The 26912-nt window shown below is 47.8% G+C and overlaps 1 protein-coding gene across 9 annotated transcripts in view; it reads left to right on the forward strand.

Moving 5' to 3' along the window:
* The window catches only part of SAMD4A (sterile alpha motif domain containing 4A), a 225604-nt gene extending 203507 nt beyond the window's left edge, over positions 1-22097 (forward strand). For 4 of the 9 annotated variants that reach the window (XM_055361408.2, XM_055361410.2, XM_055361413.2 and 1 more), the window contains 5 exons: positions 3714-3915; positions 5185-5311; positions 13148-13255; positions 13345-13428; positions 17710-22097. In XM_055361408.2, coding sequence (XP_055217383.1) covers positions 3714-3915; positions 5185-5311; positions 13148-13255; positions 13345-13428; positions 17710-17738 — 550 coding nt within the window. In that variant the 3' untranslated portion in view covers positions 17739-22097. The remainder of the gene's footprint in view (positions 1-3713; positions 3916-5184; positions 5312-13147; positions 13256-13344; positions 13429-17709) is intronic. The other 5 variants (XM_055361411.2, XM_063697850.1, XM_019009950.4 and 2 more) reach the window with 2 other exon arrangements.
* Positions 22098-26912: the final 4815 nt, after the last annotated feature.

A 26912-nucleotide genomic window follows, 5' to 3' on the forward strand; every position in this document is an offset into this window, starting at 1 on the left:
ATTCCAGCATATATAACGGTTATTTATTAAACAAACATTTATTTAGCACTTACATATGCCAAGTGGTATCCAAGCACTTTAAGAATATTAATACATTTAATCCTCATGACAACCATGTGAGGTAGAGCTGCTGTTGTTAACCCCATTTACAGACAAGTTCATAGGCAGCAGCATTGGGGATTTGAACCAGGCAGGCTGGCACCAGCTCCAGCTCCATGCTTTTAACCCTATGGAAGCCAGGCAACTCTCATGGTCTCAGGATGATGAGCAGAAAAGATTGTTCAGGCAAAGCGACACTCTTCAGGACCAGTTCCCTGGCCCCAAGCCCTCTGGGGTTGCCAACCCTCGTGGGTTGGACTAGACTACCTCTTTGCCCTGAGGATTCCCGATGGCCCAGATGAAAGGCAAGGTCTACTTCCTTGGCCTCCTGCCCTGGGGCCTACCCCCATCCCAAGTGGCTTTTCTCTAAGAGCAGCAATACTTTTCCCAGGTGAATAGAAAAGGTTCCAGACTCCTCTTGCAACACCAGGCCCTTGGGAGACAAGTTCCAAGAGGAAGAAGGCATTCGGAGGTTGGAGATGAAGATGGGGCGGCTCTTTGCTGCTCCTCCAAAAGTCCCACCCTGGCCTCTGTCAGCCCTGTGTTGTCATTGGTCCACATCCGAGAGCCTTCTGGAAGTGGAGCAGGGGACATGAACCTTGACCTCTCCAGGGTGTTTGTTAGTAACACTTGGATTGGGCTAACCCAAGGTTTGCCAGGTTGGAGTCCTAATGGACCTCTTTTTATTGATTAGATAAGAATGAATCGCTTGTGGATGTTCAATTGGATGTTACTAAAATGCTGGAAAATGTTTTATACTCATAAGTATTTCCTCTGGGATCTTTTTGTGCTATTAATTTGCTTTGAAGACCTGTTTCTCCAATAATACAAAGGTAACTGCAACCCAACCCCTGCTTGAATTATCACAAATCCCAAATTAATTGGTTCTTATTAATGTTACTTTATCAAAGACTTTTCATGCATTTCAACATTTCAGTGTAATGAAATCAGATTTAGAAAGGTAAGGCAAGAGAATGAGAAAGGAAAACTTGCTTTTGTCACTTTGTTCTCTCCCCAGAAAGCATTGATGATTTCATTAAGCCTAGCGATCTTAAGTAACCCAAGCGTTCACTCTGGTTGCCAGCAGTGGCAACCCTCTGCAAAGCTGGCTTTGTAATAACCCTCGAAGGGTCCCATCAGGAGAGAGAAAGATGGCCTAGCCAAATTCTCCCCTCATCACGTCCTACTCCCCTCCCCTATACAGCTGAGTCCTAAGAGTCCCTGGATCCCTCCTTTCTCCAGTGACTAAGTATCCCATAACAGAGTCCTCTTCCCACATTATATTGCTTAAGAATTCAGTCTGGCCTTCCTGGAAGCACAAATCATTTTAGCATCACTCATTGACTGTGTATTTTGCATATGAAATAACTTTTTAAAAATCCAACCAAAAAGGAAAGTGAGAAAACGCTATCCACGCTAAATAAGGAAAAATCATAGCAGAATACTGAATCATCTACCAGGTGGCCAAAATTCCGACTTCAGAACTCAAAGGACTAGTTTTCGTCATTAAAAACAAACAAACAAAAAAAAACACTCGGCCCTTGTCTCTACCTCACGTAGTCAGATTGTCCTTCCTCCAAAGGAGGTCTCATCATGTGAAATTTATTCTACCCCTCCTGGCCCTGAGTTCTTCTTTCAAACCAAAAAATCTGAAGCCTTCGTAAAAATGAAAACGAAAATTTTGAAAGGGAAAATGGGAGAAAAAAGGAAGAAAGGCCAAGACAAAGATACCAAGAACCTGTGAGTGTCCTCCTCACCACATTTAGATGAGCTTCTGACCAGAATCTAGAACTCCTTCCTTGGCCACCAAAGCCTGGAAGTAGAAAGGCACAAGCCCAGAATTCTCCTTCCTGCCACTTCTCCCCTTAGGAAATTTAGGAATTCTGGAGAGAAGAGAAACATTTTCTGAGATCTGCACTGCTGGCTCAGATGCCCCTCCCCCTACATACAGGCACAGCTCTCTTTCTCAGGAAATGACTGTTCTGCAGGCCCCTATCACCCTCAACTGGTTAAACTACGTCAGCCCTGCTTCCCGGAGTCTCCCCACAGGCTTGGTACAAACCTCCCCTGTGTCGCTGGAAAAGCAGATCTCTTCCATCTTGTGGCCACTGGAGGTAAAACATTTCGACTTCAACATCCGTGAATGACTAAAGCTGACTCTTCTTGGAAAGAATGTGCTGGTTCCTGAAACCCTGCCGGCTGCTGTGTAACCTCCCGGACCTGAGGCGTGTCAGAGAGGATGCATTCTTCAGTGCTGAGGTCACGCAACCCAACGGGAGCGCCGGCATCTGCATGTGATGCTAGGGGCTCTGGCAGCCTCCCTGCCCGGACCCAGGAGAAGCATGGACCTGCCCTGGCCCTTATGCAGCCGACTCTGCAGGGAGGGCCTGTGAAGTGAAGGCAGTCTGTGTCCTAGATCCAGAACACTTGCAAACATCATCTCCGACCTTATATCCCTCGCCCCACAGGTGGCATCAGCTCTCCCATTTGAGGATGCGTCATGATGGCAGAGACTCATTGGTTCATTCATTCAACTGCATTCACTGATTCAGGCACCGGACATGCAGGATGGATGAGGACAGACATGGAGCTTACATGCTGGTGGGCCTCACAGGCTTCTCCAAGTCCGCCACACAGACAGGCTGAGCAGAAACAATGATAGGATTAAAGAAAGGAGCCCTGGGACAGGAGTCAGACCAGTTCTGACCCTGACTCTGCTGTTTTCTTGCTATGTGGCCTCTCAAAAGCATGTGAGTGTTCAAGAACTGTGTCCTCATCTGCAGCAGCATGGGTTGGAGAAGATGCGGTAGGGAGGCGCAAGGCGGCAGGCAGAGTGCTGGTGAACCTGCTGAGCCTGCATGCCAGCGCTGCCCCCTGCTGGCTGTGTGACCTGTGCACAAGGATTACGCACTGTTTTACTTCTCCAGCTACAAAGGAGAGAGCACCTACTTCATAGGGTTGTTGCAAGGATCGAAAAATAATGTCGAAGTCCCAGGAAGTTCCATGTGATATAGCCTCTCAGATGTTAGCTGCTGTTTTAATTATAGTTATTTGCTGGCACACAGCTCCCTGTAGGCTTCATAACTGTCAAAATGTAAGCAGAGGCGGGGTGCAGTGGCTCACGCCTGTAATCCCAGCACTTTGAGAGGCCGAGGCAGGAGGATCACTTGAGCTCAGGAGTTCCAGACCAGCCTGGGCAACATGGTAGACCCTGTCTCCACCAAAAATATAAAAATCTGTAGTCCCAACTACTCAAGAGGCTGAGTTGGGAAGATCGCTTGAGCCTGAAAAGTTGAGACCAGCCTGGATGACATAGTGAGACTCCATCTCTACCAAAGAAAACAAAAAAAAAGTTAGCTGGACATGGTGGCACATGCCTGTAGTCCCAGCTACTCCAGAGGCTGAGATAGGAGGATCACCTGAGCCTAGGAGGTCAACGCTGCAGTGAGCCTAGATCTCACTGCTGCACTCCAACCTGGGTAACAGAGTGAGACCCTGACTCAAAAAAAAAAAAAAAAATGAGACCTCCAAGGCGACATCCCTTGGGAAGCCTGTGGCTTAAAAAGGGCTGAATAATGACTGATATTCTCTTCCTTCTCTCTTGGCTCTCACAGTCGAGGCTTTGGGCAGTCCAATTCCCTCCCAACGGCTGGCTCTGTGGGCGGTGGCATGGGCAGACGGAACCCACGCCAGTACCAGATCCCCTCTCGGAACGTCCCTTCCGCCCGCCTGGGCCTCTTGGGCACCAGTGGATTCGTCAGCTCCAACCAGCGCAACACCACAGCTGCCCCCACCATCATGAAACAAGGAAGACAGGTTTGTTCTGCCCCAAGGAAGGAGGAGGATGGCCAAGTTCAAGGCCCGAGGCTGCAGATGTCCCCCCAGGTGACCCCAGGGTGGGGAGAGAGGCCAAAGGGGACTATGCTGGGGGCAGTTGCCACCATTCCTCAGAGGTAACAGCATTGTTTGCGTTGTTCTCTAGCAGACAGAGCAACCCCATAGCTGTGTTTAGGATGCCCAGAGGACCACTTTAACCTCGGGGACCCTGCACAAGAGGACCTTTAGAAAGAAATGCAAGACCTATTTCTTCTTTGCCCCATGCTTGACCTTCTACCACCCAAATCTGGGTTCCAGGAGAGCCTGGCATTTAGAGAAGTTTCTTGCCCTTTTTATCCACGGCAAAAAGCTCCTTTGTCTCAGTCCCAGCTCTGGTGGAGCATCCACAGGACAAAGTCTGAGAGTGTGCGCCAGGGGGAGAGTTAACACATTCTTAGCCTGCCCAGAGATTCTTGCTGTGCAGTTTAGAGCTGACTTCTCTGGCCCGTCGCTCATACCCCTCTAGCCCCAGGCCCCACCCCTGCCCAGTGCTTTCCGCCTGTGTGCCCAGAGCTTCTCGAAGCTCTGTGGGTAGGGATTAGGATCAGAGGGACACAAGTAGGTCTGAGGTTCTGGGGTCTCAGGAGAAACTAAGGGATGACAGATCAGCTTAAAAACAGGAAAAGGGCTTCAGGCAAGATGGGCAGGATTCACTCCCCAGGGTACCAGAAAGCCCCATCTTCTGACCATTGTCCCCAGCCCCCAGATCAGTTCAAGAAGACGTCACTGCTGGGACACACAGGCTGAGTTGTGCCAGCTCATTGCCAGCTGAGAGTTTCTTTTCTCTCCCCCTCGCTTTGGAGTACATTGTAAGAATCTTAAAAAAAAAAAAAAAAAATCAGAGCCCTGAAATAGTTTGTGCTCTTCGTTGCATACATTTATAGAACTCCCCCATTTCCTAGAAAAGTGGCAGGGAAAAAGCAAAAGCAACAAATGCGATAAAAAGAGTTCTGCAGATAGGGAAAGAGGTGTCCAGATGAAGCTGAGGCTTACAGCAAGGCCACCACTGAGGAGGTGAAGAGAAATTACAGTGAATGGAATCTAAACCCTCTCTCTATAAATAAGCAGATGCTAGCACTGGCCTGCAAGTCCCTTTTCTAGAAGTTAGAGTTCTCCTGGGATCTTTGCCTCCCAAATTCTTGCTGGCAGCTCTGCTCTCCACCCCAGTGGGGCTGAACTAACAAGTTCCCCTTTTGCTTTTCTCACCAGAACCTGTGGTTTGCCAACCCCGGGGGCAGCAATAGCATGCCAAGCCGCACCCACAGCTCAGTCCAGAGGACCCGCTCGCTGCCTGTGCACACTTCCCCACAGAACATGCTGATGTTCCAGCAGCCAGGTAGGGCCCGGCGCTTCATGTCCCCTTGACACAGAGGGGAGGCCAAAATAGATGCCCTAGCAAACCCAGCCGGAAAGTGCTTAGCCTTGACTGTCACCGTGCATTCTTTGGAGCTTATAGAAGCCTTTCCTTTTTTAAACTGTGCCTTGCCAGCATGAATAGCGGCGGCTTGGCTGAGAGCCAGCATGTGGAGCCCCAGAGTTGGTTGCAATCGGATGGGGATATTTTTGATACTAGTCATATTTCTAGATTGATTAAACCAGAGATAGCACAAGAGGGCTTGGGAGGTGGGAGGGCTCCATGTGTAGTGTGTGTGTGTGTGTGTGGAAAGAGAAAGTGAGAGTGCGACAGAGAAAGAGAAAACTGTTGATGCTGAGACCTTCCCCCTGGTTTGGGCTTTTCTTGCAAAGTGATGACTGTTGTACCAGCCATCTTTCCTTTACTTGGTTAAAGAGCAACTTAGCACACTTCAAATCAATTTCAGCTTTCACTATGCTTCCTAAAACAGAGTGCTTGGAATTATGCACAGCTAATGAATACTTGAACCCTTTCTCTATGCAGGCAGTGATCTTGTAGACTTTGTAGACTCCAGGAGGAATAACAAGCCACACAGGCAATTACACTGCACCTATCTGGATGGACCCCCACCCCCACCCCCGCTGCCCCAAGGCAGGCAAACTGGAGATGTGTTGTACCTGTAGGAAAATGCCCTGGACAGTAGAAACGCTCTGTCCAGTAAGTCCTATCTGTAGGAGTTTAAGGAAGAGAAGTGTTACTGTGGCCTGGAATAGGCAAGGAAGCTTCTTGGAGTTGGAGCTGAGCTTCAGGGCACAGCAGAGGGTGGAGAGAGGGAAGGCAGAGTTACAGGCAGAAGGAACCCAGGAGCAAGACTGCAAAGGTCCAGAATACCACAGCATGGCCCGGAAGCCGTGGCTGGGCCAAAGGGTCTGGCTGAGGTAGCAGAAAGTGGACCCAGGGAGCTGTAAAGGTCATTGCCCATGGTGGGGGACTTTGAATCCAAAGCTGAGGAGCTTGGACTCTGGCCACTCTCCCTGGGGGGATTCCTCCACATGGGGGATTCCGAGTAGAAGTCAGGCAGGAGGGTGCAGGATGGGGTGGGGGGGGTAGGCTGGAATTGGGAGGTCAGGGAGGAGGAGGACGCTGGAGGACACACCACTGGGAACGGCATGTCAGCACTGGGAACGGCATGTCAGGGAGGGGAGCGACAGCTACCCAGTGCAGAGGCCTGCTCACATTGCTTCTTGACTTCCAAAACTCTTATTTGCTCACTTTTGTTTTAAAGCTCCTTTTCTCTATATTTATGCACCAAAATATAACAATATAATTACACATATTTCTATATGCGTAGCTATTTTTCTTCCTGGGAAGAAACATGATAAAATTTGGGGGTTGTGAACGCTTTATCCTGGGGTCCTTTCATCCCCTCCTCTGTTTTCACGCAGAATTATGTATAATCCATTCCCAATAAAAAAGAATCTGGACAGGATTTGAAGAGGTCCTGCGCACAAGGAGATCTGTCACCTTGAATGGGTCTTTCACCCTGGCCTCAGTCTCACCAGCAGAGTGACCACTGTCTTCAATTCTGTATACCTTCTCAAGGCCTTCTTGATTTTTTCCCTTCCTGCCACTCTTTTGCCAGTTCTCAGCCTTCCTCTTTGTTCATACTGAATCTTCCCTGAGCTTTCTCCATCTTAACTGGGAAGACTAGGTCCAGACAGTCCCCTTTCTAAAAGCTGGGTTGTCCCGGAGCGCTTCGGGTTTGTTGATAGAATCTTCCACCTATACCTTTGTTTCCCCTCCACTATCTCACAGCAATGCCAAGTGGCTGGCTTGTGCTCAGGGCAACTATGAACCTAATATCATTTTCACTCTTCATGCGAACCCTCTTGTTCCTGTGGTTAAAGAATCAAATAATACAGAAGTGCTGTGAGCAAAAAGTGACTGTCTCTCTCCCCTCCCCTTCCTAGCCCACAGGCACAACCCCTTTTAGCAGTCTGTAGTTTTAGCAGTCTGTAGTTACCTGCAAGTCTCTAAATAATATGCTTCTACCTGCAAGTCTCTAAATAATATGCTTCGCATACTGGACTTAAAACTCTGGAACGCTTTGAGTGGTTTTTTTTTAATCTCTGAAGTATTACAAACCCACTTCCAGCAAGGTCTTAAAGATCCTCACACGGCATTTTTAATAACAGCCAAAGCACAGGAAAAAGCCCGCTCTAAATTTCCTGATTGCAAATAAACCATTGAACGCTGGACAGGAGCCACTCCTAAGTCCTGGCCAGCACGCTCAGCACCATGCTGGGTGGCTCTTCCAGGACATGCATAAAGGGCATGATAGGGCAGGGCCTGGCCAGGACCCAGGATCCCTCACTGAAGGGGAAGGAGGCTGCAGAAGGCCCCTGCTTAAGGGCACAGGGTTGCGGTTCCTCAGCCCTTGCCAATCATTGTCAAGGCCACAGGTCACTGTAGTGACTTTTCCTTCCTCCCAAGGAGGCAGCCTCCTACCCAGGGACAACACCTCTGACCTCCAAGCAGGTCCAGACGAAGGCTCATCCTAGAGTCAGGGTCCTCATCCTGGATTCAGAGCCGCTTCTGCTCTTCCTGGATTCAGAGCCTCTTCTGCAGATGGGCCTTTCCACACAAAGCAGTGCAATCTGGTTCGCTATGGAGAGTTCCCGGGGCTTGTGGCCAGGCGTTAAAACTAGACGACAAATATCATGTCAGGACAGCAAAAATCAGGAAGTCAGAAAGTGGCTTTCATCTGTACATGAACAGGAGTAATAGTGAACACAAAATGAAATTGAGATGTGTAACTAACCCAAAAGTAAATACTCGGAAAACTGTTATCATACAATGCAGTGTTTTCCTCCTGGCTGTTAGATGTCTTCAGAGAATCCATTGTAAACTGGGCAAATCTTGAAGACTACAATGCATTTGAAGGATGCTTTGATTCTGTAAACCTAAAATAACTCTACTGATGGGAGACTTTAAACGTCTCATACAGAGAAGACAGAGGGCTAGAACCCACCAAGTTGCGGATCAATTCATCAGTCACCTTGCTTGGGTTTACAGGACTCGTCCCTCGTTCCTGGTTCTACACAATTCACGGGCACTTGGAGGCCCCTCAGGAGTGGTGTTTCATGTTATTCCCACATGGACAAGCTTTATTTTTTTTTTTTTTCGAGACGGAGTCTCACTCTGTCACCCAGGCTGGAGTACAGTGGCGCAATCTCAGCTCACTGCAACCTCCACCTTCACATGGACAAGTTTTAGCTGTTTCCTGGGACCAGCCAGGAGACCCTTCAGGTGGCTATTGCCAGTGATGAGTAAGAAACACTACGAGGTGTAATACGCTCACCAGAAAACAAGTGTGGCGCCTGTGCGAATGGTCACGTTCCTCATGGAGGCAGGGTGTTTTCTCAACTAGATAACTGGTTTGGAAATTGCTTGGAGAGGGATCCTTTATTTTGGAAGCAACTAATTTCTACTGACCCAGGCTTAGTTGTCCTTGGGATCCAGTCAGAGAGGATCTTGGAGTGGCCCTGGCTCAACAGTAGGAGATCATGGAGGTTCTTTACCCCCTGGAGGGCCTAACAGAAAAGGGCAGGGAACCCCATAGCAGGCTTCAAAGGAAAACCTTCAGAAGGGTAGGCTGCACAGCCTTCTGGAAATCTCATTCTTCCCTTACCCAAAGCCACATGCAAACTACCCTTGGTTGTGAACCAGCTGGATGTGAGCTGGGTCCAGTGGCACCTCACATGGCAGCATTTCATGGTGTGACTTACCTGATCACCACAGCAAACCTCCTCTAAGTACCAGCTCACAATTGGGATTCTTCTGCCATAAGCACGCTGCATATATCTGGGAGCACACGGCTCCAGGCTGTTATTTTTCATTTCCTTCCGGAGAACTGCCTTTAGAAAGAATAGAGAGTTATTGGTGCACTGGGTCCAGTAGGGTGCGGAAGGGGCTGCCATGCAGAGGCAGAAACCAGAACAGGGACCCAAGTACAGTACTGGATAAATATTTCCTCCATGTCTTCTAATAAATCAAGGCAGACATCCCTGTTCAGGACTGGCAGACAATGGGTAGGGAGATTGATAAATAAATCAATTCTGTCATAGCCAAGAACCCAGCTGGGCCCACAGCCTCCTGCCTCTGAGCATCAACTTGGGGCAAGATGGCACAATATCATCTTATACCATGTTGTACCCATCACTTTTTGTGAAAGCATTGGTCCCAGAGGACCTCCAGAGGCACTGACCTTCTGCAGGCTTAGGAATGTTAGGAGGCCACCAGAGAAAAGGTGCGTTCCCATGGTCAACTCAGGGATGCTATTCATTACTCCTGCCACCCTCCATGGCCATCTCTGCCATCCTCAGCTTGCCTGCTGCCCCACCCCTCTGTTTCCCTGCCTGTGCCATTTCTTTCCCTTTTGTTACCATCCTCCCCATTTCTTCTTAGTTCTCTTGTCTTCCTTTCTTCTTTACTCATCTCATCACAGCAGACCAGGTCCCACTGCTCTGTCCCTTTTTGTCTTCCCTGCTTTCTCTCCTCCTAGCAACCCTGCTCCTCAGTGAACCAGACTCCACACCTTTCTAGTTATCCAACAGAGTTGCCTCCGCTGTCATTGGCAAAATGGGATTCTATAGATTTTTCCTGGAATGCCCCAGCCTGTTTCTTATTCTAAAGTCCTAAAGAAATTGGCTCCTTAACCTCAGTGCCTTGGAGAAAGAGCACTGCAGAATTGCACCGTGGGTGCCACACATGTGAGACCCAGCAGGGATGGACGGTTACTGCCAAGGACAAGCCCTGTGGGCTCCTCAGGTGGATGCTGCAGCAGCACCTCATTAGGGATGGGTAGCATTCTCTTCCGGAATCTTCTTGACCCTGGGCCTGAGCACAGGACTACTCCATACATGTGGGACTTCTGAAAAGATACAATTAATGTCTCAAGTCAGCCTAGACCTTGGGGATTCCAAAACTAGCGATCCTTACTGAATACTGGAATACTGGTCCTCAGAGATGCCATCCGAGCTGAAGAAACATGCCTCCTTTGGGAAAGAGCAGAGGAGGCTCAGTTAAAGAGGGGTCTTTCCTTTTGCCTTCCTAAGGACTCACATCTCCATCTGCCTGGTCTGTGGCCACGAGGGGCAGGGGCCTGGGATAAATGAGATAGGCCCTCAGGGCTAACAGGAGCCACAGTAAGAGTTGGCCTGGTGGTTTATGTTGGTCTGTGGGGCAAGAGCTGCCCGAATGCCCCTCTGGGGCACCTAGCCCCATACAGCTGAGGGTTCCTAGCCTGAGATGGAAGCTGTTTTCCACCCAACTGGTCTTTCTGTCTTATACGTGCGGCGAGATGGCATGGATCTGTTTTTATCAAATACACAATTAAAAAGTCACACTATTAGGAAACTCTGCAGTGTGAACATATGGGCTTCTCCCAAGACTTAGAATTTTTCAGAGCCACTCAGAGTGGTGGGGGTCACGGCTCCCCAGTGCATGGAAGCAAAGAGCTGGGGAGAAGAAGCGAACACCCCCACTTCCCACCTAAAAGAGCAGCCACGAAGGTTTGGGGATTCTGGAGCGGAGAGCCCTGCGTTTCTCAGCCCCCTTTTTGGAACACGCAATCCCAGGCTTGGAAAATGGCATTTTGCTGCGTGTTGGCAAGAAATCCTGCAGCTGAAACACTTCTCTCCAAATGTCGAGCATCTTTATTTATCCAAATCTCTCCACAGTGTTTGTTTAAAGGGGAGCGCTGGAGAGTAAACTAAATCTTACAATGAGCATATGGATGGCTATAATTGCTGAGGTTTGTTTTTTTTTCATATTTGCTAACTCGCTATATATAAAATTGTGTTTCTATTTTATAGATTTCACACCCTGAAGACTGCTAATTTTTGCATGCATATGATTTTCACATGAATGGATGAAAATACTAAAATCTCTTCCCCCTGGAATTGTCTAATTGCCCCGACCCTACTCTAACAGCAACTAGTGGGTGGGGGCTGTGGAGACTCCTGCCATTCTCTGTGGCACCCCACTTCCCTGGAAGCTCAGTCGGCCTCCGTCTGCTCACGTATTGGCACGGTTGTCTTCCAAACCCATTGATGCCGGAACATGGGTCAGGAAGAACACAGTCAGCTCTCTGGTGCTTTCCATAGCGTTCCTTTTTGCCAGGCTTCTGAGATTTTTAAATAATGGAAGCAACATCTGCCTCTGAATTAGCTGACAATAGGAAACACACATTGCAGAGATTATCTTAATGTATAGCAAATCAAGGAAAACAAAACTTTGGCTTAACCATTGGTTTCAGCTTCCTATCCCACCAAGCCACCAACTTCGTTTCACTTCTCTTTCTTCTGTCTCTGGCCCCATGTGCTCCCTTGGTGGAGACATGAAGGAGCAGGCAAGTGGCCTGCAGGGGGACCCCAGGATGCTTTGCCCACTTGACAGGTAGAAGAGCTAAGGCCCTCAGCATGGAACAGGTTCCCAGGCTCACAGAGGAAGGTGGTGGCAACACGGAGACTTCTCGGTCACCTGGAACACACCCCGCTGTGGACACCCCCTCTGGGACTTTTTTTCTGCCTCTCCCCTTAGGATTTTGCAATTCTTTTCAAACCAGTGTCACAAAACTTTAAAAAAAAAAAAAAAAAGGATTTCACAACTCTTAGCTGTCAGAGTTTCCTTCTACTTCTTCTACTTTCTCTTTTTCTTCGCTCAGTAGACATGTATGAGGCAGAGGGCCAGGGCTGGGTGCTGTGGGAGATTCAGAGAGATAGGGAAGCATCATCACTGTCTACAAGGCACTTCCAGGTAGTTGAGGACATTTAAAGTCGCCACCGGATGAGGCCTGCGGAGGTGCTGACAGTGAGGGCTCCAGCAGGTGAGAGGAGGTGGCTCCCAGACGCTGCCTCCTGCTCACGAGAGGCGACACTGGAACCTGGGGAGATAGAGGGGTTCCAGGTGGTAGAGGGGAGATTGTGGTGAGAATGTGCACAGCACTGTCGGGCAGTGGGAGCCGAGCCCCTACTGCCTGCAGAGTGGGTGTCTCAGTCCTTGGTTCTAGAGGCCCTCGAGGCTGAGTGTGTTGACAGTTACCTGCAGTTGCTGTGGCAGGTGGCTGAGCCCCAGCTCTGGAGTCAGAGAGGGTCTTGTCCCAGCTCTGTGTTAGTTGGCTAACTTTGATGAGTGACTTCACCTCTCTGACCCCCACTTGGGCTTGTTGGGCAGATTAAGGAGCCCGCACACCTAAAGCCCCCCACGTGGTCTCACACTAAGAGGTGCGTGCTGGGCCCTGGCTTTCCTCTCCCACTCTAGATACGTCCCAGGCCCTGCTCTATGCACAGGGGGCAGAGCCAAGTTCTGCTCCAATGAGGTGAGCACTCAGCAGGGTCAGGGGAGGGGGACAGTAGAAAGTGAATACAAATATCAAATATGACAGCTGTGGGCGAAGGCTATGAAGAAAAATAAAGCAGGGGAAAGGGATAGTGTGGGGGCATGGCTCATACAAGGAACAAAGTCCTTTCCAAGGAGATGATAGAGCCAGAAATGTGAAGGCAGGGAGAGCCATGGAAACCACCCCGGGGAACAGCGGTGCAAAGGCCCTGAGGTAGGAAGGGGCCTGGGGCAGAGCAGAGGAAGGAGAGAGCTGTATGAGGGTACAGAGATAACAAGGGCCTGGATCATGCGGGGCCTTGTGGGCCAGGGCAGGAGGTTGGCTGTTACTTTGATGGGAGGCCGCTGGAGGGTTCTGAGCAGAGGAGGCACAGACTGTGACATGACCAGCTATTTTTAGTCTCCGTTTTGTTCCAGGTTCCCAAGTTCACAGTGGACTGTGTTTAACAGACCTTAGAGGTTGGTTGAGCCTGAGTGGAGCCCCTTCTATGCCAGCGCTGACAGTCCCCAAGTCCTCCCAGGGAGGTACACCAGACCTTTCTCCTGAAGGTGGAACCAGGTGGCACCCTGCTTATCTCCTCCTTGTCACCAACATAACCCTTTATCCCCTGCAGAATTCCAGCTTCCCGTGACCGAACCTGACATCAACAACAGGCTGGAGTCGTTGTGCCTCAGTATGACCGAACACGCCCTGGGAGGTGAGTGTGTTCTTCCTGCGTGTCCCCATGTCCCTGTTACCGTGTGCCTGGGAGAACTGGCCATCTGCTGTCTATACCGTGGCAGGAGCTCAGGAGAATGGGGGGAGGACAAGGAGGGGTAGGCAGGGGACAGGGAGAAAGAGTGGCCTTAGGGTACTGTTGGACCATTTTCCAGCGGCACCATGCTAAGTGGCCAGTGCCCTGTTTCTCCTCCTTTTCTGGGAGGTGAGTCAGGGACCTGGCAATCAAAGCTGTCCCTCTGTCCCCAGAAGCTCCACCTCCCAGTGCACATGGGAATCACACCACAGCAGTTGTCCCAGCCAAGTGCCAGGCCTGGAGGAGTCAGGGACATGAGACATGGCTTTTAGTAGGAATATCCCGCACAACACTGGATGCTTCCCTTCTCTGCACTAGATCCCCCAGCCTGGTCCAAGCATAGCCCAGCTTGCCTTAGAAACAGAATTTTTGAAAAACAGAAAACCTAGCTTGTTTGTGTATCTCCCAGTTGCAAACAACTTTCTTGACACCTGGAGCCCAAAGCAGGCTGAGGTGTCCTTTCCTGTGTGACAGGGACAGGTTGAGTTAGAGGCGCCTGCACGTCCACTGCCCAAGCCCAGAATGGGGGCTGTGGCCCCACAAGCAGCTCACAGAAGCATCTGTGCTCCCCCGTGTGTTTGGCTGGAAGCCATGCTTGGTCACAGCAGCCCTGGGAGGCCTTCAGCTCCCTCCTGGTACTAAGCGGGCACCTTTCTCTGGGCCTGGATATTTATGATGCTTGGCAGGCAGAGGAGAGAAGAGATGTCTGCCATTTCCTGCCAGCTTCCTGGGAGGCTCTGTGCCACAGAGACACAGAGAGGCCTCCTATGAGCCTTTCCAATAGCCCTATCCAGTCTACACTTGCTCTTAGCCAAAAGGCCGAGAAGCGATAGCCCTATCCAGTCTAGACACACTTACCCACCCAGAGAAGGGCTGTCTGCACACCTAGAGCCAAGACGTGTGCCACCTGGCAGTGGTGGGGAAAAGACTGCTATCCTCTGCTGCTTCAGAGAGCCTTGTCCTCCAGACCTAAGGTTGTTAGATTTTTAGTCTCTGCAAACACAATCTTATCCTGAAACCAAATATGAAATAGATCAATGCTCTGCATGGAGCAGAGTGGTGGGCCCGGGACCACACCCACCTGACCTTAGCATCAGGGGGAGCTGAAAGCCTTCCAAGGGCATCACAGAGCTTCGCCAAACAGATGGTGGGAAGACACAGCCCCTTCTGTGACTTCCCCCAGAGCTCTATAAAGAGCCTCATTTGCGAGCCACTGCTCTCTGCCTTGGCCATTCAGATCTCAGGAACATCACTGGGCCATCCCTGGTACCTCTGGCAGGAGGTGCTGCCAGCTCATCTTTACCTCATAGAGGAGACTGGGTCAGCAGCCCCCTAATGAGAAATGGGAGACAACTCAAATGTCCACCAAAGGATGAATATGGCTCAAAAAAATGTGGTGTATCCAAACAGTGAAAGAGCATTCAGCCTTTAAAAAGCAAAGAAGTACCAACCTATGCGACGCAGTGGATGAATCTTAACATTATGCTGAGTGAAACAAGCCAGGCATAAAGGACCACAGAGCGTATGATTCCATTTATGTGAAATGTCCAGGATAGACTAATCTACTGGGACAGAAAGTAGATGAGTGGTTGCCAGTGGCTGAAGGGAGGAGGATGAAAATATTCTGGAATTAGATAGTGGTGAGGGTTGCACAGCTTTGCAAATATACTAAAAACCACTGAATTGTATACTTTCAAAGGGTGCAATTTATGATATGCAAATATTTCAATTAAAAGTAGTAATGACAGTCTCCCTGGGGCCAGAGTTAGGATGGCAGCTGGTGAGTGAGTCCCCTGAGCTGGCACCTGCCAGAGCTCTGACATGGGGAGGGAAGCCCCTGTGCTCCCCTGCTCGACAGTGGCCAGCTGGGTGGGGGACTGACTCAGTCTTTCACTGCTTTTGACCAAAGAAAAAGGAGAACTGACCTTTTCCCCCAGGGCTTGATACATCTCAGACAATTGGCATTTTGGAGGCTCATATCAAACTGCTAAGTACTAACATTATCATCATTAGCAGCAAGAATACCAAATGCTCTTTATTAAAGGAAGGTTTTCATTGAAAAGACTTCGTTTTTTTCAGTCTGTTCTATTTTTACAGAAAACCTCTCTGAACCGATGGGTTTTTTGCTAATGTTTTCATCTTGTTAATCTCCTAAGCTTTTTTATTGCTGTGTTTTTTCCCAATAATCCCCTCTGGTGGGAAGCCTCGTAAGCAGTTTCCTGAGCAGAGAATGCAAATTAAGTTCAGGGTGGCCTAGTTGGGCACAGTGGCAGTGTGCCCTCCCAATATGACAGAGCTTCTCTGCTGGCCAACCCCTTCCAGGTGCCAGGAAAGATGGCCTTGCTGGAGACAGTATGCTAATGAATCAAGTCCTTTTATGGGAAGAGGAACGGGTAGGGAGAGGAAAGCACAGTAAAAGAGGTTCCAATGCTTGCAACTCAGGAATGGAGAAAGAGAGGCTCACATCTGTTGGCCTCTAGGATTGGTGATCTGACACCACTGACACACTCAGGGACCATTGCTTCCTTTCTTTAAAATCTCCCCTAAAATCATACAGAACTTATATACAAGTGCACTGGGTCTGTTTGGACTGTTTCTTACAGCAGCATGTGAACCTACAGTTATCTCAAAAGTTTCAACTGAGGAAGTGCTTCTCCTCCAAGGCCCCACTGGCAAGAGTTGCCAGCCTGGCTCCACCCACAAGGAAGCCAGGAACCAACCCCCTGTGGTGGCCTCAGCACGCCTGTCACTTGGGTCCTCCAGCTTTCCCTGGAACACACTGCCACTCCCTTCTCACACCTAAGTTCTGCCAAGCAAATAGAGATGCTGCATCTGGTGGACCAGTTCTGTAATATTGGGGCTTGGACTGGGACATCAGCAAAGCCAGGGAGGCACCCCACAGCCCTGTCTCACCCACATTTAGTGGTCACTGAACGCAGTTATTCCTAGCGCCTGTGATGGCTAATCCATGCCTCTCTCTGCTCACTGGAAAAAATCCTTGTCAGTTCTGGCACAGACTGTTATAGGGGCCTCTTAACTGGTCCACCTGCCACCAGCCTTATCCTTCCTCAGGTTATCTGATGCAGCTGCCAGAGAAACCATTCTAAAATTAAATCTCATTACTCTACTGCTTATAATTCCCCAACTACCTACCTCTAAGCTCTTGTTCATGGTATGCAAGACCCTATGGTCTGCTCCTGGGGACCGTTGTAAAACCCACGTGTAAGCAGACAGCCAAAAAGGCGCTGGGCAGGCCTCACACCTCTGATGGGCATATCCCCTGCCTTCTCTGTAGCCTGGGTCATCCACTTCTCCAAAATGTAGATGTGGCAGATTCTGGGCGGCCTCAGCACTCTCCCACCTCCCCAAGACTGTTCAGTTCTAAGTGCCCACAACACCTACCTCAGACATCTCTGCCTTTGATCAGATTCTCGAGGCAGAGAATCTGGATTTGTTTGGGTCAGATGTATCCATCCCTCTGGTCTGCTCAGCTGTGGACAGGGTCACAGCCACCTTGTCCCCAGTGTCTCATCAGGGACGTGGGGTGAGAAGGAGAGGCTGCCAAAGAAAGGGATGTGAGCTAGACAGGTCCACCTGCGTGTCTGTTGCAGCCCCTGCCTGGCTCTTCCACCCCATCTCCTCTACTGCATTCCGCATCCTTCATCCTAAACCTCCAACGCACCCTCAGCTCCACCACCGGATGACCTATCATCCCACCTATGCATGCACCGCACACCATCCCCACCCTCGTCCTCCTGCCAGCACCAGCTACAAAAGTCACTTTGTATCTCTCTGAAACTGTCCTTGACTTCCCAGGCCAACCGGGCAGCCATCATTCCTTCCTCCACGTTCCTGCTCTCTTGGTACCTACTCCATTACAGCAATGATCACATATAGCATTATTGTCTGTCTACATGTCTGTGTCTACCCTCAAATATAAGTACTTGGGAGGTGAGGATTAGATATTTTCATCTTGGTTCTTAGGTTCAATATGGCTTCTGGCAAAAATAGCTGTTCCCCTGATATCGTGTGTGTGGGTATATAAATGCGTGAACACATGAACGTAGGTGCCCTTCTCTGCCCTCAGAGGCTGGGAGGCCCACCATGCATGGCGTTGGCATAGGTGGGCACTAACAGGATTGTTTTGCTCACCTGTGGCCCATTGTTTGCTGCTTTCTCTCCCAGACGGGGTTGACCGGACCTCCACCATCTAGAAGCTGAAGATGAGAGTGACCGCGCTGGCCGTGAAATCGACTGCTGCGGGTCCAGTGTCAGCCATCTTCAGGGTTGCACAGAATCCTCCAAGATACTTTGCAGCCTTTTTTTCCCCTGGTCCCTCTCCCGTTTTGATTTTGTGAGAGCGTAGGTCATCCTCGTAAACATATCAGTAGACCTGGGGTTGGTTATTTTGTCATTTGTTTCTGTCATGGGATGGTTTGGTGTGTGGGGTGGGGAGGGGTCTCTAGGGAATTATGAGACTGGGAGGGGGGTGGAGGGAATGCAGGTAGCTCTCTGGATGGAAAGGGGACAGGGGAAAGAGTACTGCCATGAAAGAGATAGGAGACACATAAGAGGACAGCAGAAGCCCTGGCCCTGGGGAGGCTTCTCGGAAGGCCTGGCTTCACAGGCAGCCCACAGAAGGATATCGCGGGCACGTGCACCCAAAGCAAGATAGTGGCTTGCCTTTTATATCCAATCTAATCCTGATTGGATGTCCCTGAGGCCCCTGCTGGAAACAGCCATAGGAGAGGGCCCACGGCAGCAGGGGAAAGAAGGAAGAAATTCCCTGCAACAAAACTTCAGCTAAACTTTGATTTGTGTATTGTTTACATAATAATTTTAAAGGGTACATAATGTGTAAAGAGTTTGGATAGAACCTCTCTTCATACTATGGTTTTCGTAAAGGATCTGTTGTTGTTATGGATTCATTTTTTCCCTCTATTTTTATAAGAGCAGCAGAGTTGTCTTTTCAAAACGGCTGCCAAGCTCTGCTTCTTGGGAAGATGGATGCAGTCATGTAGGCCTGAGCTGTCCGTCTTTCACCGTTAGGCGGGAGGAGCATATGGGTGGACTTGAAGGACATGGACGTGGCTGGAATGAGCACAGCATTGGGTGAGCGCACAAGGATGAGGACATCATGTGATCAGTTATGGGTTTGCTCGCAGGGCACCCAGAGATTCTCAAAGAATCCTGCAGCCTCTTTCTGTGCTGGATTTGCTTGTCACGGAGAGGCCTCCCTCCCTTTCCGCCCCACCCATGGGGCATTATCCTGTCACTCCCAGCCTTGCTCCACACACACACAGGTGGGTACAAGTTCCACTGGAGGAGAAAAGGCAAGGATGGACTTTTTCCCCTTGTGAGAGGTTTGATACCCAGAAAATGAGCTCAAAACCTTTACATTAGGGTTGCTTGTAGGAACTCGAGCCTGGAGGCTGCATCTACTTCACCTGTCACTGCTGAGGGAGAGGAGGGGAGAAAGGCCCAGCAACAGCGTACAGAGGGGTCAGTCAGCAAGTCCAGAGAGCACATGCAGGGAGATGTTTGGCCCACACCGCACAGCCCCGCCATCTCCAGTGGGCGATGAAAGATGTAGGAAAGGTTGATTTCACGATGGAAATGACAGCACTATCCGCACAGTATGAATTAGGGATTTGCTGTGTTGGTTGATTTATCCATCCACACAGAGGGGAGGAAAAAGACACTCGTTACTTGGTGGGAGATTGAGAAACTTTGGTACCTACCACAAAGTAATAGCTCTGTTTATGAAGGGCAAGAAAGGCTACATTTCAGAATTTGACACAGTGGAGGGTATTAGAGGAAATCAAAGAGGAGTTGTGTGGAAAATCAGGTTGTGTAAATGAAGGTATGAATGCTCAGCCAGAGGCAAGATCAGGGAGATGGTACAAGGCCTGTTTGTTACATGGATGAGTCGGGTGCCTGGTGTGTGTGTGTGTGTGTGTGTGTGAAGTCAGAGTTGAAATGCAGAAGATCAGACTATGGAAATCACTGCCCTTTTTTTTTTAAAAAAAAGCTAATGAACTACATACAGACCTAAAAGGCCTTAATGAAATCCGAACAATTTTCTTTTACTTTCAAGATCAAAAACATGCACCCAACCCAGCCTTGGATGCCGCCACCAGGTTTTTGAAGCCCTTTTGAGTCTAAGAAGGTGAGAACAACGTAACCATAGAAAGCCTTTCGTGAGCAGAGAAGGCTTGAATCCACAATTTCATTCGTTGAATTAAAAAAAAAAAGGTTCAGACCTCTCCTTGGGTGACTAAGTTCTAAAGATGCAAATCCATGTGCAGAAAGAGATGGCATTTTTTAGTTGATTATTTTTAACCAAGTGCCATTAACATTCATCCCCCACATCCCTTTTCTAAACAAGCTTAGTGTTACTTGGGGAATGTGTTGGGATGGACGATCACATGTAAGGCAGGAAGAATAGGTCGAAGGTTGAAGGCCAAAGGTAAGACCAGGGGGTTTGCGAATGTGGGTTTGTAGGATACTGAGAAAGTGAATAAAGAGGAGAAAAAACCATGGTATTACACATCTTGCTGAGAAAGGAAAGCATTCGGATCTGCTGCAAAAACACATATATCCGTAAAGACTCATGTTATTCAGAAAACAGATTGTGAACACAATCACATTCGCATGAATCCTTTAAAAGGAAGAAGACCTTAAAGTATTTGCAAATCTGAATTTCTATTTATTCCTTCACTGAATATAGAAACAATGGTTATCTGATTATTAGAGATATTATTTTGGATATGTTACTTATTAACTTGCTATGGCTGGTAACCATGATAAAGTCTGTTATTAATAACAACATAATTCTTTTTTTAAAGAAGAAAAGCTTATTTTTCATTGACAGTGTATAGATTTATCTACTTAGTTGTGTTTTGCTATTAGTGTTTTAATTTTTTTTTAAGTTGAGTGTTTGATAAATTTTAAGACCCTGTCCCCACCTTGTTTTGAGTCCTGTGTTGACTACAGGTATACAGCTCAATTTAAAAATCCTAAAGCAAAAGAATTTTATTTATAAAAGAATCAAACAGTTGCATGCATAAGGCTGTGAAGTCAGATATTTAGTAATAAAAGCAGCAGTGCCTTTTTTTGTATTTACCCATTGACCCCCACCAAATGCAACTGTTTTATATTAAGAAAATAGTAACAATTTTAAAATATCAGAGTAAAATCTATTTCACTACATGTTTTTCCCCCCTTGTTCTGATTTAAGCAGTGTGTACTTGGCATCTCTACATTGTCCTAGGGACAGTGGTGTTCTACAATATTATCATGTATGATGTTTTATTGGTGCTTTTTATTCATAGTGGCTTCTTACCAGAAACAGTAGGAAGAAACACATGAACTGTGTACAAGACATGAAACATTGCTGCTGATATGTTGTTTTTTCACATGCTTTTGAGTTTTCACTTTTTAAACGAGAGCCAGCAAGCAAAATAGACGTGTCTGGGTCTGCCTGTCCGGGCGGCTCTTTGCACCGAGCTCTCAAATCCTGTGTATTGAGGGTTCCTTTTTGGTACTCAGGATTGGAGCTACAGCTGGGCCCCCCTCTCTCCCATTCATTTGAAGAGACACTGAGGGAAACAAGGGTTTCTTTTGAGGTGTCCTTGGCTGCCTTTTACGGGATGGGAGCCTTCTCCGGGTCTTTTGTTCTTCTGCACCTCTTGTAGCTACTGCCGGTGCAAGGTTGTAGATGTGTATTCCCCAGGAGCCTGGGCTGGGGGGCTGAGCTGGGCTGAATGCAAAAGCATGCAACCAGAAGGCGGGCAAGGGGAGGAAAAGCAGACCCGGCCTCATTGGTCCCCTGGAGATGTCTGTAGCAGTCAGCTCCAGCTTGGGCCTGGGGAAGCAGCCTGACCAAGGCGCTTGGGTGTGCCTGTTACAAGAAGAACCTGCAGAAGGATAATTTGCACATGGAGCTGTGATAACACTAATGTTGATTTTTTTTTTTTTACAAGTCATCAGAGATGTTTGCAAAGTGAGTTTTATTTTTTTGTAATTCCTTTATCTTTACTTAAAGGTGAATGTGTATTCCTCTGGGAGGAATAGGAAGAAAACAGGAATGTTAATAATGTCGAACAGAAAACTTCCTCCCTTATTAATATATAATCCTCATGTATTTATGCCTAATGTAAGCTGACTTTTAAAAAGCTTTCTTTTGTTGCATGCCCTCTGCAGGCATCTGTATTGTACATGCATGCCTTTCGTCCTGTTTTCCTGTATAAAGTTAGTGAACAAAGAAATATTTTTGCCTAGTTCATGTTGCCAAGCAATGCATATTTTTTAAATTTGTCATATATGGAAAGAGCATGTTTGTTACATGTAAAAGCTTTACTGATATACAGATATACTAATGTTTGAAGATGCTGTTCTTTGCAAGTGTACAGTTTTCAAATGTTGTTACCAGTGAAACACCCTTGTGGTTTAAACTTGCTACAATGTATTTATTATTCATTTCCTCCCATGTAACTAAGAATCATGGCTATATTTCATATCAACGTTATATTGAAAGTGAAGGGAAATGATTAATACAAGGTTTTGTAACACGGGTGTGTCTTTTTCTTTTCTTCAACATACATGATTGAATAGAAAATAAGAACTGAGGCCTGGCGCGGTGGCTTATACCTGTAATCCCAACATTTTGGGAGGCCGAGGCAGGTTGCTCACTTGAGGTCTAGAGTTTGAGACCAGCTTGACCAACATGGTGAAACCCTGTCTCTACTAAAATACAAAAAAAAAAAAAAAAATTAGCCAGGCATGGTGGTGCATGCCTGTAATCTCAGCTGCTTGGGAGGCTGAGGCAGGAGAATCACTTGAACCTAGAAGACAGAGGTTGCAGTGAGCCAAGATCGCACCACTGTACTCCAGCCTGGGCAACAGAGGGAAATTCTGTCTCAAAAAAAAAAAAGACGACAAGAAGAAGAAAAGAAGAACTGAGTCAAATAGCCCCCTCAAGGAAAAACCAGAATGGGATCTCTGTTAACTATTCCCACCTGGCCATTCTGCACATGCCACATCTTCAGCTATGAGCTGCTTTTTAACAAAAATATGGAGAGAGGGTTTTAGAAATTTATGCAGTTTGATCTGTGCCCAAAATAGCCAATAAATGTGTCACCAGACTTAGGGGCATGTTTCTAAATACAAACTCTAACTTTACAGACATTGTTGTTTATAGCTTGTTCCCCTCATTGTCTTTGAAATATTTCACACCTTAATCATGGCATCAAGAAACAGCCTCTTTGGAGCTTACCTATCCATGGCTTGAATCTCATTCTAATATTTCTAATTCCTGTATGACATACATTCTAAACATTGTGTCAGTTAAGCATATGAGTGGAGAGATGCACCTGGTTTTTAATTCTGGCTCAAGCATTCTCTAGCTGTGTGATCTTAGACAAGTTACTTATGTCTCTGAGCCTTGGGTTTGTTTTTTGGCTTATGATATTCAAAGTTTATATAATTAAACCTCTAATAAAAGGTGAAAACAAAAGAAAACATATGATAGAGAGGTTCCTGCCACCATAGCCTAGCAACCCCAGAGTTCTGAGAAGCAGCCACAGCTTGACATTATGACAGTAACCACACAGTGACTCCCTTTTCATCAGGCTCAGCTGCTCAACTGACATGTAAAATTGAAATTGGTCCCTGGAAGCAAAATTTCTCACAGGCTGAGATGTAAAATGTAATTCCTCATAAAGTTGAATCCTTGTAATCCAGATGAGCTATATCTAGTATGACTGCAGTATTATAAAGGAAGGAGAGAGGAGTGTGCAAGAGAAAATTTGAGCCTCACTTTGAAATGCGTGGAATGAGGGTAAATGTAAGAGTTGTGAGCTTAAAGGAGAGGGACCATGAAGAGCTCAGCATGGTGTCTGAAGAGGGGTTGCTTAGTGGTTTTTATCAGCAAAGCTGTAGCTCTTTGCCAGTGATCTTTGTTATAGAATGTTCATTCCTGGAGAAAACATTACCCATAGAGGAAAGCAGCTAGGATGCCCCTCAACAGCCTCCCTTCCAAAATGAGATTTAATGCCACTTGTTAGAGGGGAATTAACATGTATATAGCACAATGGTTTGGAAGAGGCTGCAGGGGATTTGAGCCGGGAGTCCAGAAGTGGGTCTTATCTGCACATACTCTATGTGCTAACGCAGACAGGAGCTAAAGAGGCAACACAAGCCAGGAATTCAAACTCTCATGGAAGTTTCTTGTTCCCTTGGACAGTCACTACATCTATCACTGGCCCTGACTCACAATCAGCCCAAGACCTACTGTCCCCAGTGGTTGTAGGGAAGGTTGGGGGACAGCGCCTTCATCAGTGAAAATGTCATCCACAACCAGTGCTTAATCCTTCTCTAGGAAAACATGGAGCCTTTAGGGTGGCTCTGGCTCACCCAAGAGCACCATTGTGGCAGCCCACACTTTGCCATTTTCCCCCATAGTGCACCCCAGCACCAATCTCACAGATGTCATTCCACAGGCTTCTGTAAGCACTTCCATGTTTGCTATTTTCCATCCATACCTCTTAACACTTGAAAGCCACCCGTTCCCTGGGCCCTTCAGCCTCTGGACCCTTAGCAGTAGCTCTAGGTCCTCCTAGCTTATCCAGTGAGTCTCAAACCATCTGTGAATTCAAGTTGTGATACTGGTTGGTTTTTTTCCAATTTACATAGTCCAATTCTTTTGTAAAATACAATAAAAATAAACTCACAACTTCCCTCCCCCAATATCTTATTTAACAGACAAAAGTATTTCATCCAACTGCTATAAAGTATTTCTATTCTGGCTCCCTAAGTTCTGAGGTCAACCTGCAAAATTCAGTATGGGAGATTGCTCTCAGGATGAGATGATGGAAATCCCGATACCAACATACCCCTAACCAGGCCAAGAATGCCCTCAATACAATAGAGAGGGACGCATCAGGTCAGAGGGGTACCTCAAAGTTGGCCCAAGAATGGCGACTGATTTGTTCACTCATCATTTCTAAAAGCTGAAAGCAAAATAGTTGGGAAAGGGGACATGGGGAAGGAAGAGGAAGGTCCAGGAGGTAATGGGACTGGTGGTGGGAGGTTAGAGCCTGAACTGGAAGTCTTTGGAAATGGGTCAATTTTTAGAGCACTGTTTCCAGAGCAACCCTTAGACCGTGGCCTTTAGACTTCCCACTGTCAGTTTCTGGCCTCTAGAGATTAAGAACAAAGAATGGTGTGTGTGTGTGTGTGTGTGTGTGTGTGTGTGTGTGTGTGTGTGTGTGTGTGTGTGTGTGTGTGTGTTTCTGTCTATACATTTGGGAGACATGATTGGGAAATTGGGACACTTTGGCAAAACTTAAGCCTTATAACTCAGTCATCACTGAGGAGCCTGGAGCCCCATTGGAGCAAATGATTATTCACAGTGCACACTGTCCTCCCAAACTTCAACCCAGCCCACTGGCTTCCCACATCCTGCCTTGCCCATGGGGCTCTTGTCCACAGACATTGACTTCTCTGTGACGTAAACCTGGGAATTCAATGTCCAAGAATTTCCTCCATGGAATATTTTTCACTCTTAAGTGGTTTCTACTTCAATTTTTGAAACCAACAGAGAAACGTTCTGGCAACCTTATAAAGCTTGTGCTTTATAAAATATCCCTTTGTGTTTACGTTTGACTTGGAGTGCATGTTTTTAAATAGTGTGTTGCACAGTTTTTTGAGGTTTTGTTTTTTAAGTCTAATCCAGGAGAAACAAAATCGGAGCTTTGGTGAGTGAAATGGTCCTACCAGAGCTGTTGTTACTCGGGACTGCCAAAAGGCTCCAGTTAAATCTTCCTGTGGGAACCACAGCCAGGCCTGGGTGTCCCTCGGCTTTCTCCAGTGTTGGGACATATTTCTGGTTGTCCATGTCAGAAAAAATTTTTGAGAGGGTCTCTGTCACCCAGGCTGGAGTGCAGTGGCACAATCATAGCTCACAGTAGCCTCAATCTCCCCAGGCTCAGGTGATCCTTCCGCCTCAGCCTCCTGAGTGGCGTGGACTGCAAGCACGCACTATTACACCGGGGTAAATTTTATTTTTTGTAGAGACAAGGTTTTGCCATGTTGCCCAGGTTGGTCTCCAACTCTTGAGCTCAAGAGAGCCCCCCACCTCAGCTTTTCAAAGTGCTGGGATTACAGGTGTAAGTCACCACACCAAGCCCCATAAAACCGCCTCCGTTAAGTGAGGTCAGGAGAACTTACAAACCCAGATCAAATCTGTCCAATTGGACCTCAATAATTTGCTTTGTTATATTTATCCCAGATCTCTTCACTGAGAAGAGGCTAAACATTGATTTCCTATGATTGTTACTCATCCAAGATGGATGAGTATAAAGACAGCAAGTTGTGGATGAGAGAAAATGCATATGTGATGAATCATTCCCCTCCATCCATTGTCAGTTGTGCCAATCCAATTCCAGGGCAGTGAGCACATTCTACACACTTTCTCTTGTTCCTGTGCTCTGGGGTCTGGACTACTTCATCTTTTAGCCAACTCCATTTTGCTCTTGTAAGACACAGAATCCAAGCCCTCATTCACCTGAAGTTCACTGAGTTTACCCAGTGTGTGCCTTTTTCAGAGAAAAAAAAGAGATGAGGGTCTGCATTCCCAGGCTGGTCTTGAACTCCCAGCCTCAAGCAATCCTCCTGGCTTAGCCTCCTGAGTAGCTGGGATTACAGGAGTGAGCCACCACACCTGGCCAGATGTGCATCTTAAGTGTTTATATTCAACCCATCCTCCAAACCACAAAGATTTAAGGGGACAGGCTGTCTTCCTTGTACACACGCTTAATGAGGACAGGGTGTTAACCAACTGGATGTCTGGAAATAGGAGATACCTTGCAGGACACAAGCACCAATTTCCTTCTGCAAATGGGAGGTGAAGTCCAGAATTACAGTGAGGTGACTTCCCTATGGCCACTTGGGAAAGCACCAGATGCCTCTGCAGGCCCCTGGGGCTCTTTCAGTCTCTTAGCCTGAATGATATGAGCCCAGGAGTAAGCATGCCTAGAAGAGGGCAGGAGGGAGAATAAAGCCTGCTACGCTGCTCCCCAGGCAGGAGGCGGACACCCCCCACAGGGGGCAGAGCTCTGCCCTGGTCCTCAGGTTCCCTGGGGAAGCCTCCTCACCCATGGCTCACTGCCCGGAAGGTAGACACCACCCAAGCCACCCAGGTCCTTCAGAAGAAAGGAAGCAACACCAGAAGGACTAAAAGCAGGAATTCCTGGAGAGGGCCTCGGGGACAGTCCAGATTTAGGGGCAAGAGAGAACATGTGAATTTGAAGAACTGAAATAAGTAAATACCCAGCCGGAATTCTGAACGCAGGGAATGTAGTAGAGTTGGAGGTGTGGGGTGGGTA

Source organism: Gorilla gorilla, chromosome 15 (assembly GCF_029281585.2).
Source record: "Gorilla gorilla gorilla isolate KB3781 chromosome 15, NHGRI_mGorGor1-v2.1_pri, whole genome shotgun sequence".
NCBI classification, from domain to species: domain Eukaryota; kingdom Metazoa; phylum Chordata; class Mammalia; order Primates; family Hominidae; genus Gorilla; species Gorilla gorilla.